At 42.6% G+C, this 12,876-nt stretch overlaps 1 protein-coding gene across 1 annotated transcript in view; it reads right to left on the bottom strand.

The window, feature by feature from the left end:
- Nucleotides 1-2,011: 2,011 nt before the first annotated feature.
- The window catches only part of LOC147716850 (lectin-like), a 301,532-nt gene continuing 290,667 nt past the window's right edge, over nt 2,012-12,876 (bottom strand). The window contains exon 6 of the mRNA XM_086920443.1: nt 2,012-2,474. Within this exon, the coding sequence (XP_086776569.1) occupies nt 2,395-2,474 (80 nt within the window). The 3' untranslated portion in view covers nt 2,012-2,394. The remainder of the gene's footprint in view (nt 2,475-12,876) is intronic.

Genomic DNA, 12,876 nt, shown 5'->3' with positions numbered 1-12,876 from the left:
AGGTAAATTTGGTTTTACACTCCTAACATGAGTACCCACATGGATATAGGGTTATGCTTGACGTATTTTATCTTCTAACTTTTTCCGTGTTTTATTTTTTTTGTTTTATCACTTTTTTCACTGTGATTCCAGCTTTACTATTTACCTTTTCTGAAGTCACGTTTTATGGACTATATGGTGGCACACTGGAGATTCCTAATGTCCTCACTGGTTTCATTGCCCATTATCAACCTAGGAGACACTAATTTACTATCAAGTAACCATTATATCACCTCACAATGGTACCTCCCTGATAATATTCACCCTGTTCTCAATGAAACATAGTAATTCAGGTATAAATGTATGATGTACTGTTTTGTTTTTGCCCCTTGCTTTTTTGGGCACGCTTAAGAAGATCTACCGAGCTGTCCAATTATGCTGCCGCACTTGACGAGTTGATATCCATTGATGTAGGGAATAGAGTAAACTGGATAGTGGGTATTAGACAGCTATTGGTCGAAATTGGTCTTGGAGAGACATAGGTACGTCAGACACCACCCCCAAGCAGGCACTAAAGCGTGCCTATTGGGATTGGGTACAGATGCGTGATCTCTCCAACCCAAAAATTTGGAAACTTACTGAAGCGTTCTTTGAACATAAAAATAATCCTAGATTGGAACCCTACCTTGACTTCATACAGGTCCCTAGGGACAGGGCCCTATACATGAAGATGAGATTAGGGACCCTCCCACTTAATGACGTGATAGCATCATGGAAGGGGTCTAATTTAGTGCCTGCACCTTGCCAATGTTGTGCACACCATACTGAGTCAATTGCCCACTTTTTTCTGGCATGCCCGGTTTATGAGAGGGCCAGAGCTAAGTGGCTTACACCAGTATGTTAAATGTTGGGTGTCACAGATTATCGTGCTGCATTACGCATCCTGAAAACTGACACTTCATCTTTGACATTAATATGTGGAGTGTCAAAATTTCTGGGCTGCGCCTGGCTGCTGCGAATAAAGTACCAGCCAAGAATGCAGCAGGCCCCAACACTTGATGGACTAGTGCGTGAAAGACCTGTAAATTGAAAATTGAATGTCGTCCATGATTATTGATCTATAGCTGCTATCCCATTCCGATTGCTTGTTTGGACAGTGCCCTTTTTGAGTGTACATAATTCTTACTTTTAATCTGTATATACTGTAGTTTTTAATGGTTAAGAAACGACTGTACATATGTTGGTTTTTAAATGACAATGTTATTATGGATATATAATGGATGCTTTTTCGTCATGCTTTCATGATACATTTTTTATCGAATAAAGCTTATCTACTACTACTACTTTGGGACAGACTACGTATGCTCCTTAAAAGTCAGTCTAATTTGGCAGCTTCCGGAAAATATTGAAATCCTCGCTGTTCTCTCTGTCTCTCTAATGCCCCCCCCCTAGCTTTGGTTCACAGATCAGGAATTAGGTGAATGCTAACGCCTAAGGGCATTCGTGTGCTTTAGAAATTGTGTTAGGCATTTACAAGTGGACAGTGATTTTCTCTTTACTCATGGGTATACTGTCAAGCCCTATCGACAGTCTTTAGCACAGTCCACAGCATGATTACACTTAGAATACCTCTGGGACCCCTTGTGAGCTTGCACCACATTTTGATGAGCACTGATTTAGTACAAAAACACTGAATCCAGTTACTTAAAGTGCAACTTCACCCGAGGATTGGCCTCTGATGTCTATGGATGCATGGTTTTGTTAGATGTTTTGGATCAACTGCTACAAATACTGTTCTGTTGGCCGCTCCATGAAATTGCAAATGTGCCCACGTCTTGTTATGAGAGGAGTTTAGTTGCTTGCAATGATGGCATCTTGTTACAATGAGCGCTCTACTGTAATTTCCCTTCAAACAACATGTGTTGAATTATTATTATTAAAGTGAATACAGCTTATATGATTGGAGACACATAATTCTATGATTAATCAACATCTTTATTTTTTTATATATTAATTTTAACAATATCGCAAGCAAGCACTGTACTGATAACATCTGCAGTTTTGAATAAAATATACTAATTTTTTAACGCTCAAACTGATTATTCAACAAACAAATGTCTTAAACCAGGGATCATTGTAAGGCACATCATATGTGGAGATTTTCATTGCATAGGTGTATGTGTGTTTCAATGACAGCAGTGAATTAATGATTTACAAAGGAACTTCATCACAAGTCTTCAATTCTTTAAGGTGGCACACAAAAGTATTGGATGTACTTTGTCTCTTCTTGCGAGAGGGTACCTGGTTACCTGAAAAATATGCCTTATTCATTAACATTACAATAGATCACTTATTGTAAAGAATCTACAGCTTCTGCTGGACGCTGTGGGAATGGTCCTTCAGGACAGATTTCCATCAGTAAGGTGGCGGAGCGGTATACTTGCAGAGAAATGGAAACTTTTTTTCACAGTGTTCATCATTCCAAAGACCCTCAGCTGTTAAAAAAAGTACAGAATGTTTATTGGTCGTTGTTTTAGAGATTATTTGTGAATTCAGCACTGTTGTTATTACTTGGTTAACATAAGCTGGTAAGGTATATCTCCAAATAATTTCTCAAAATGTATTCAAAATGTCTGTTTGATCTTTCAGCTACGAACTAGTGGCTAGAGATATGAACAATCATACTACCACAATACCTTACCATTTTTTTCTGTTGAAATGTTACCTCTAGTGATATCGCAGGAGATAACATTTTGAGGTCTCAATATTTTGTTACAGTTTGTTTTGAAATGTATTTTTTCATGCATTCCAATTAGTCTAAAAACAGCACAAATAATTATAAACTTATGATGATAAAGCTAGACATCCAGGGCCCAATTCACAAAAGTAAACTTAGGCCTGAAGTCTAGGGGCCTAATTCGCAAAGGTATACTTAAACTTCATGTCTAAACTTAGACTTCAGGTCTAAGTTTACCTTTGTGAGTAGGGCCTTTAGACTTCAGGTCAGGTCTAAACTAAGGGTCCAATTCACAAAGTAAAAGTAAGACCAAAAGTATTTTGCACGGATAAAGATAAGAGTTATTTTGAGTGGGAAAACAAACCTTACATTTTTTTATGCACGTTAGATAGCGCAAACTCAACCCAAAGGTAGTGGAGTGCTTTACATGAGCACTGGTTATGTTGCACAAGGACACATGAATCTTTTTTTTGGTAGGCACGGAGAGATTAAGTGATTTGCCCAGAATCACCACATGTGGACGCGACTCTGTGGTTCAAATCTTGGTTTCCCAGCTCCAAAGTCGGCAGTCTAGCCGTCAGACCACATCCTCTCCCCACATTGGTAATAGCAAATATCTTCTACTGTCAACAAAGGGAATTAAGTCAGTGTGACAAATGTCAGTGTTAGTATGAAGAAAAGCTGGTATGTGGAGTAGCACCAAACAAAAAAAAGGGCTATAAAGTGTGATGGAGCAAGGTCTCGAAGAGAAGAGACTTTTGCTCGGAGCAATTCGCTTGTTTAACTTACTAACAAGTTAATAATACAGTTTTGTGGAAACTAATATGCATTTACACAAACATTTTTGGGTTAGCGAAGCTTGTGTATGGATGTACTAATGCAGATAACATTGAAGAAGGACTAATACCTCTTTAAATGTGAAATCTGTTTTGTGCGTGCGTCAACTACATCTACGTAGTATGACAAGGTAACGCTTGGAGGAAAATTATAGTGCATGAGCAGAAGCTATTAACGTGGAGGCTTGAAGACTCGCATGCATGGCACCTGCTTATCTGAAATTAGAGCAAGCTATTTTACTAATGCCATTATCATTACTGTGTATTTGGGCCTTTCTCGCATAACTGAATGAGCTTAATGACGCAAAGCATGCACATGCCCAATGAGGGAAGTCATAAGGTCAATGACACAACAGTTGAAAGAAAGCCAAGAACGAGTGATACAGCCTGGGAATGGATGGTGCAGAGTTCAACAGTGAAATGCTTCATTCATTGTAGTGTCTTAATGTTTCAAAATTGATACATGTGGTATATCGGAATACAATTTATGAATAAAAAGTAAGGGGTTGGGTTTGCAAACAATGGCTTGACTGAATTTCATGACAAGTAAGCATGGAGGGATGAAGGCCCCCCTTTGCCGGACCCATCAAATTTCGTATTTTCCTGATATTGAAACATTAATGGGTGGAACATGCAGAAGGAAAGGTATAATTAAGATAGCATTAGTTAGTTAGTTAGAGCTGATGGAGAATTGCTGAGAGCGGAGACCTGTCATTGCTGGGGAGAGAAGCTGATGCTGTGAGATGCTGATGAAGATTTGATTGCAGAACCTGAAGCAGAACTTTCCATCATAATTTAATTGGGTTAGATTTGAAGATCACAAAAGTATCTAGAGGAGGAAGAGAGTGTCAGAGAGGGTTGCATCTTAGAGAGGGTATCTATCCTGTCCTGAAGTCTTTTTCTCTTGAAATCTATCTCAGGAGACCCTCACCAGCCCTTTGGCCAGGGGGTTGGTCTTTCACACCATCCTTGGTAAATATAACATTTCTGTCATTTGCTGATTTTTTATCATCTTTTTTCTCTGTCCTCTCCCTTTTGGGCATCAATCATTGCGTGTATCAGAGATAAATGTGTTATGTTTATTATTTGAATTTTCTCTCCTATGAATGATGGGGACTGCACTGTATTGAAATTGTACACATGCATCTAAAAATGTTGATAAAGATTTGAAAACATCTTGAGTCTGTGGTGATTTACTTAAAGTTAGTTTATGTTAATTATCCCCATCAACTAGTTTCAATTAATGGTCCATCGACCAGAGGAAAGAACTTGTTGATCTGCGGAGGGTTAGTTGAAAATTAAACAGAGGTTTTGAATAAACTAATTCTAAGCAGTTTGTGAAATTATATAAAACTTGAAACCCCTCAGCGATTTAACCACTGTGTGTTTTATGGGCCCTTTTTAGTAGGTGGTAGTGGAGTATCTGTTGTTGGTGATCTGCTGGATCAAGTGCATTAACAGCTACCTTCTTTCCATTTTTGGCATTTTAAAATATAAATTAATTTGCAAAGTCCTGGAAGCAAATTTAGTGTCCTTACTTTCTTATACAATATATAATTTATCCTACCAGAAAGGTAAGTTTTATTGTTTCTAGTTATTTAAAACCATAAAAATTTTCAAAACAAGTAAAAATCAATTCAAACAAAATAGTCATTAATGTCACTATTGATCATTCCATAGCATACAACTATCAATTCAGTACGTCATAAAAGTGCTTGGACATTGCATCGTTTCCAGTCGACAATCAAATCATGGTGCAACAGGTAAGCTTTAAGAAATAAAAGCACTGTTCTGCCATGCAACTCCTTGACAACATTCTGTCTGAAGAATACAATGTATTGTGTTTTCGGACAGAAGCAAGGCATGGCAAATTGCTAAATTGAGAATTAAGAAAACTTGACAAATGTCACCATGGAGCCATTAACATTAATGCAAATACACCTTTAGCAAACCATGATCACTAGATAGCCAGTTTTGACGTATTGGAAAGCTGTACATGTTGCATTGAATCAAGGTAATAAAGAGTGGTACAGAATATACAGGATCCTAAGGAGGTTTGAGGATATGTGGATGGTGCCCACCAGCCTGTGAAGAACAAGATAGGCCAACTATTGGAAGTGTTACCCAGTATCAACCAGCCAGGTGGGCTCTGTCTCGGGTCATACCGTGTATTTTTCCATTTCAGTGGACCTACCAGGTCTAGCTCACCTGTCTGGGGGTGTGGAGGGGCACTATGTGTACCAGTTATATGCTCTGAGCGATTTCATCAAGCTACGAAAGACAGGGGGAATCTCATCAGAATCGATAAAATATATTTTGCAGAAGCATAGGGTATCCTACCCCTGGCTCACACTAGCCCTGACGAGAATGAAACAGCCATAAATTGCCCCATAGCACAGTTGCATTGGAATTAAAAGCTAGCCAGGTCAAAAAAAGTGCATTTTACAATATTAAAGTGCCCATTGGGTCTGTTCCCCCCTAGTCCTGGCAGACCTAAAAGAACCAATTCCTGGGCCAATTGGTGCCTAGATTTCAGAAGTCAGAGGATTCCCAGCAAATTTATAAAATGCTTTTACAGTAGCCTGCCAAACACTCCTAGGTTCCACTGGTTCTAGCCAAGATGTGATAACAAGACTAGGAGCCGGTTTAATGCAGAAATCAATCACATCGGGCTTAAAGAGTTGGATAGTAACAACCGAGTGAAAAAAGAGCCCTGTACGCTTTCGTTGCCTTAAAAAGCTAATTTTATTCATAAAGTGCATTTTGCAGAGGCTAAAAGAACGTATTCATGAATCGATTCTTAAACAAATTAATTTGATTAGGTTTGAGCAGGGCCGGACTGGCCGTAGCGGGCACCGGGCAATCCCCTGGTGCGCCACAGGGGAGTAATCCCCTGCTGTGCCGCAGCGGTGGGGGGCCGGTTTTGGGCCCCTGGGGGCGATTTTGTTACAGGGCCTTTTTTGCAGCATAGCTGCAAAATCGGCACTGTAACAAAATCGGCCGAAAACCGGCCCTGACAAAGGCCTCGGTGGATCGGCCCCCACCCCTCCCCCCGGGGTCGGAGCACTTTGCCAGGGCCGGTCCGGGTTCCGAGCACTTTGCCAGGGCCGGTTTTGGTTCCCAGTCTGGCCCTGGTTTTGAGGGCCAGGAGAATTTCCATCCGTTTCCTAAATTGCGTTGGTGCTAAAAAAAGACCAGCCCACTCCACACTTGTCGATAACCAGAATGTAGCAACAAGGCTGTAGGCCAGAGATTAAAGTGCACAGTGCAATCTCCTCGGGCTTGCAATCTCCTCGGGCTTTAAGCGTCCGATGGTAAAGTGCCCTGTGCTGGTCCAGTTGGGGACAAATGGATGCAACAATAGCTGCTTTATAAGCTATTGTTGAGTGGAGACAAACATTCTGCCACATTGTCTGTATTTGGAACTCGATTTCAATAACTTAAGAGCTTCCATGAGGAAATTCTCACACATAGCTTATGGCTGTGCATCTACAGACAAAGACAAGGTGGTGTGGCAATCATTATTTATGTCGCTGATGAGAATCTTGCACAGCTGTATTAAACAACCAGGGGGAGACAAGCAACAATTGTAATTTCATGTTTTGATGCTCCATGAAAGAAACACCTTTCATCAGAACTTCGAATCCCATCTTCTTTAATTTGTAAGTCTGAATTGCCACCACAGCTGTCTGCAAGGCTTAATTTTTCAAATATACACAAACTAGCCTGTGGACCAATCCTTCTCAGCCAATGCTTGTGTGAATTAGTCTCTTTCAGCCACCTACTTGGAACTTTTGTAACCACATCGTGGCTCAGCCCAGAAAAGTGTACTCTCTCACCTCATAATATTGGCATTTTGGTTCATTATTCGATGTCTAACGCACTGCTTCCAGAATGATGCATGAAGGTAAACAACTTGAAAATTTCAGATCGCACAACTCCACAGTAGAGTCAGCTCCAGCAGCTAAAGTGGCATCCTTTTTTTCCCACCTGCTTAGAAATTGTGAATGTACCAAGGGGGGGGGGGGGTGATTTACATTACACAGTCCTGAGGAAATACACATATTGAGGCAATATTTTGTGTTTTAAAAAAAAAATGGGATTAACATTCTGAACTAGAAAGAGATTTTTGTTTTTCTGACATGGTAGTAACAAAGGGTACTGTTGTGCTAAGATCACTCTATTCCCAGTGTTAGAAATGGCATTTCTGGTTGGCTAAGGCTTGCGCCAAAGCCAGGCAGAAACCACCACTCTAGTCACGGCAAGGGAGTTACACGCCAAAGATAACCCCTGCTCACCCCCGTGGCAGCTTGGCACGCGCGGCAGGCTTATCCCGGAGGCAATGTGTAAAGCGGTTGCAACACACACACACACAAGCAACACCCTAGGTACACCACAAAAAGAACTCCACACAAGATTATACATAAAAATAGCCTTTGTAGTACCAAAAACACATTAGATCATAATCACACAATTACACTGTGCCAACTGGCACTGGGCAGTATTTACAGGGGATTATATACACATGACAGGGCCACGTGGGCCACTGTCAGAATCAGAATTTAGTAGAAATAGCGCTTAGTAGAACTGTAGCACAAAATATTAATTGTAGAACACAACCAGTAACCACTGGTAAAAGGTAGGAACACACTACGCAACAATAATCACCATCGGCATAGGTAACGTAGGGAACCATAAACTGACTAGCATCATTTATACTAGGAAAAACAACCTCCTAAGCATGAAAACACAGTTAGAGGCATCACAGGTTTAAAGGCATTGCACATTACGCATACATCACATTAGGCATAAACTAGTTGTGTTGTACCCCTAGCGAGGGCACAACACATGAGGACTGTCCCCCAGTCCAACTGGCCTTCCACAGGGGCTCAAATGCCCGATGTCCAGAATATCCGGGCTGGCTGGGCACGCAGCGAAAGCAACAAAGGAAATGAACAGGCCTAAACGTGGCAGCTGCCCACTACTTGCTGGGTAGGTGTAGAGATCACCAAGAAGGGCACGGGCATTCACTCTACCCCCCGTAGGAGACTGCGCACTGTTGCAGCTGCCCTCTGCCAGGCGGGTCAGCTGTATAATTGGTCAAACTAACAGGCTCTGCCCTGGGCCTCGTGGGGGCTTTTAGGTGTCCCCACTGGGACTTTTAACTGGACATGGCCCCCAAGTCCTCCTTGGGACTTCTAGAAACAATGGGACCCCAATGAAATACGTTCCCAAATGTTGCCGCTGGCCACTGTCCAGCGGGGCAGTGAGACGGAGAAATGGACACCAGGTCACGGGGGCAGGCACCGAAGGTGTGCCCTGACACACCCCCCAACCGCCTCACACAGAGCCTTACTCACCACGTTTCGCAGGACTCCTCTTGCTGCTCTCTAGCCAGGCCGTCTCCTCTGGAACCTGCAGGGCTCTCACCACACACGGGAGTCCTGCTCAGGAAGCCGTCTCCTTTTCTCGCCAGTCTGGGCACTTCTCTGCCGGCAGGCAGGGCTCTCCTCTCCAGATGGGAGCCCCGCCAGCCCCTGAAGCACTCCTCCATGCCTTAAGTCTCTGAGGCATGCTGGGCAGTATTGGCGGCACACGGGGCTCTCCGTGTGTCTGCATCTCCGTGTGGCGGTGATGCAGCACGGTACGGGGTAGGCACCTGTTAAAAGCAAAGTCCTTGGCGGGGGGGGGCACCTGCTAGGGATCTAAAACACGGCAAATATGCGGGGTGGGCACCCGCGCCGAAGATAAGGCGGGTTGCGGGGGAATCTCCATGCCGGGGATTCCCTTGCCCAGATGATCGCAGCTCGATGCTGCAGCCCACGAGGATGTCGCTCCCTAGGACAAACAAAGTGCTCCCAAGGAAGGCAAAGCGCTCCTAAGGACAACAAAGCCCAGCAGCAGCAGCAGGGCCCCCCCCTAAGTTCGGATCCGAGAGAACACTTTACCTGGGGTCACAGCCCCTTCTTATACAGACATTTCCTTTGTTTAAGGCTGTAGGGCAGGGGAGAACTAGTTACAGCTGGTTCTTGAGCACTTTGTTTTGCTCAGCCCGTCTCCCCATTCACAGGACAGGCTAGGGACATCAGACGCACCACAGGGGGTGGAGCTAGCATTGTGGAGGGAAGGCCCAGCCTTATTCAGGTCCCAGGTGGGAAGGTATTGGCTTTTTGAACATTCCCATGTCTACCCCTTCTGGTAAATCTGGGAATGCATCAAAATCATGCTTGTTGCATGCAAACACCCATGCAATGGCCATGAAAATGCCTCTCTGGTGCAGAGTAAAGCAACACAGTGATTTGTGCTGTGTTGCATTACTCAAGATTTATGTAGCCACTCAGGGCCATCCATGGTAGCTTTGTGTGGCTTCATACATCTTAATTTTTCATTTGTGTCATTCATGCACCACTTTGCTTGGTGCAAGAGCGAAACAATGGGGCTCATACAGATGCCCTTAATTTTCCGAAATGCTCAGGGTTTGATTAATCACCTGGATTCAGACTGATCCTGGGTCTGAATAATGCACCCACCTAAATTAAAAAGAGAGACAAACCTGGGTGATTTAGTCATCCTAGGTTAAGAAATGTGCTAGAACCCTAGAAAGCCACACTGACATTGATGCCCCTCAATTCCTAATTATCAGACCTAGGCAGAACTAGCACAGCCCAGGGAAAGTGAGAGGAAATTGGGATTTCACTGATTGTACTTTTAGCAAATAAACTGGCAGGTAGGTGGGGTACAGGCCTCATTCTGCCTCCCCAGAAAGGCAGGTTAACGGGTACTCAGTCCTGATTCCTTTCTGACACCATTAACTGGCATCTTCTTGGTGTTCCACACCCCAGAGGACAGAAAGACAGACAGAGGCTGGTGAATTGGGGGCAGGGTGGGAACGACATACCTCGATTAGCCAACCTCCCACCCTATCTTTATTCAGTAGAGCCTCTCCGCTATGGCGGAAGCACGATGACTCCCTTGCCAGCAGCCTAAAAACATAAAAAATAAAACGATAATAAAATGTGGTTATCATCGTTTTATTTTGCCTTCTCGTGTTGAGTCGTTGGAGGTGGGATCATCGGGATAACAGTGATGGAGGGTGAGTGGGTGGGCACTGTTGTCAGTGTGAAAGTCGGTTAGGCCTGCCATCTTAGGACAGCCAAACAAACATGCGCACTGAACTGACTCCAACACAAGATATATTACTAGGTTGCAGACAGCCGGCACATGCTCCCAGTCTCCCTGGGAGGGCAAATGGATGGTACTCAGGCTTATCCTGACTGCTCGTATGCTGCCTGCAGCATGAGCCAGCATCTGGATTGGCTGCACAGGAGTCTGGTAGCCTGTGCGTACAGTGGCCAGGAGCGGCAGTCAGCTAGTAAGTTCTTTTTTATGTTTATTTTTATTTTCGGTCATCTTGCAGGAGTAAATGGAAACAACCAGTCCTTTGGAACTAATTTTAAGAAGCACCCTTTTTGCATTCTGACTTCACTCTCTTTTGTAATTTAAACAACTCACATACAGAGCAATGGAAATATATGTTTTTCAATCTATCAAATCATAGCATTGTAACCCATAAAACAGGCACTTGGGACAATTAAATGTCTGAACTGATAGTATTGCAGATAAAGTGAGCCTGGAGATGCCCAAGGATACTGTTAAGCTTACAGACACATTTTATAAAGATAAATGCAGTCAGCCCAGATAGATCGCTGTGGAGGTTGTCTGGCATAATAAAACATAGCTACAAATAAAGAGAGGCTCAATAGGGGTGACAAGAAGAAGAGAAAATAAAAGTCGCACCTCAGTCACAGCTCGATTAGTTCTATTTTTCTAACCTGGTGCGGGATCTTTTTTTTGTGATGTTTTCACTGCTTTACTGTTTGCAGTGTTGTATGAATACTTTACACACAGCCTCTAAAGTGAAGCCGGACTGCACTGTGACAAGCTATCAGAGGGTGAGAACAGGTTAATTTGGGGTTTGCCTGCCTATTACCCTGAATAGGATTGTGGTTGCTGCTTGACTAGGCATCATACCCCAGTCAACCAGCAACCTAATTTCTAACAGTTATGCAAATGGACAAGGAGGAGATTCTTTATATAAGGGGGACACAATCAAGATAGGTGGCAAGATGGAATGTATTCAGCTTCACGTGATCCTGTCCCTAACATGGCTTTATTTTAGAGTCACCCAACTTTCTTACCCATGGATTCAACAGTGCATGCACAGAAAAACAATGCTATATCTTCACACTACACATTACTGGCAATTGGTGCGTGCACTATAAAACAGGCAGACTTTTTTTATGTGACAGTATTTTTAGCATTTCCCCATAAAATACTCTTGGAAATTCCCAACTCACATTCAATAGGAGTGAGTTAATGGTGTCCAAATATTCTCTACATCTTCGTTCTAAGACTTTAGGCAGCAGATTTGTATTTCATGATGGAAAAAGCCAGTGCAGTCTGAGCTGCATTCTCAAAATGACCCAGGACCATAGACAATAGCAGCACTGTGGACACTGCCCCAAAGCAAGATGCCAATTGGAAATATAGAGCACTTATGTCAAGTAATGTGGGATTTGTAATAGGAGCCCAAGGGAAAGGACTGGGAATTTTAGATGAGCTGCTAACTGAGGGATAAAGGTGCTCTTGGTAACTGCAGTTCATGGTAAAGGATGTTTCGGATCATGGATATTAGGCCTCATGTAAAAAGCTCTTTTGTAATCACAACCCTTGCGAATCCCAAATCACAGAGTTTACAACCAGTAAATGACTCTTCTTCATATTCATATTAGACTTTTTGTGAGTTAGAAAATAATTTCCAACTTAAAAAAAGACCTTTGAAAAATTCACAAATATGTAGGGGGGTGGGGGGGAGTGAAAGGGCTGCCCTCCTACTATTTTGGATTAGAAAAGTAATAGTAATGTTTTCAGTGCGCATTTGTGGTTGCTGTCAAGATTTGTGGCCCAATTAATTTAAAACCAGGTAACAACATTTCTTTCAACATCAGTTTTAATATTGGTTGCATTCCGGTAGTTTTATAGATAACTCCTCCACTTTTATTGAAATCAGACATGATTAGGATAACTTAGTAAAGAAAACTATACAATAGGTACATTATGTAAACATATAGAAACAAAATTGTAGCATTATTATTTCATTGTCATTCGTTATGAGCATAATACAATGTATTCCTCTATCCGACCCCTTGTCTATTTTGTTCCTCCATCCAAACAATAAGTGGTTGCCAGACTTTCATACCTTTCTTCATAGCTTTTAGCCCTTTACATTTATACAAAGCAATTTCCTGCCTCCCAATAAATATT

The sequence above is a fragment of the Lissotriton vulgaris genome, chromosome 5, assembly GCF_964263255.1.
Source record: "Lissotriton vulgaris chromosome 5, aLisVul1.2, whole genome shotgun sequence".
NCBI classification, from domain to species: Eukaryota; Metazoa; Chordata; class Amphibia; order Caudata; family Salamandridae; genus Lissotriton; species Lissotriton vulgaris.
Note: the sequence above shows the minus strand (reverse complement) of the source record. Positions and strands in the feature narration are given on the sequence as shown.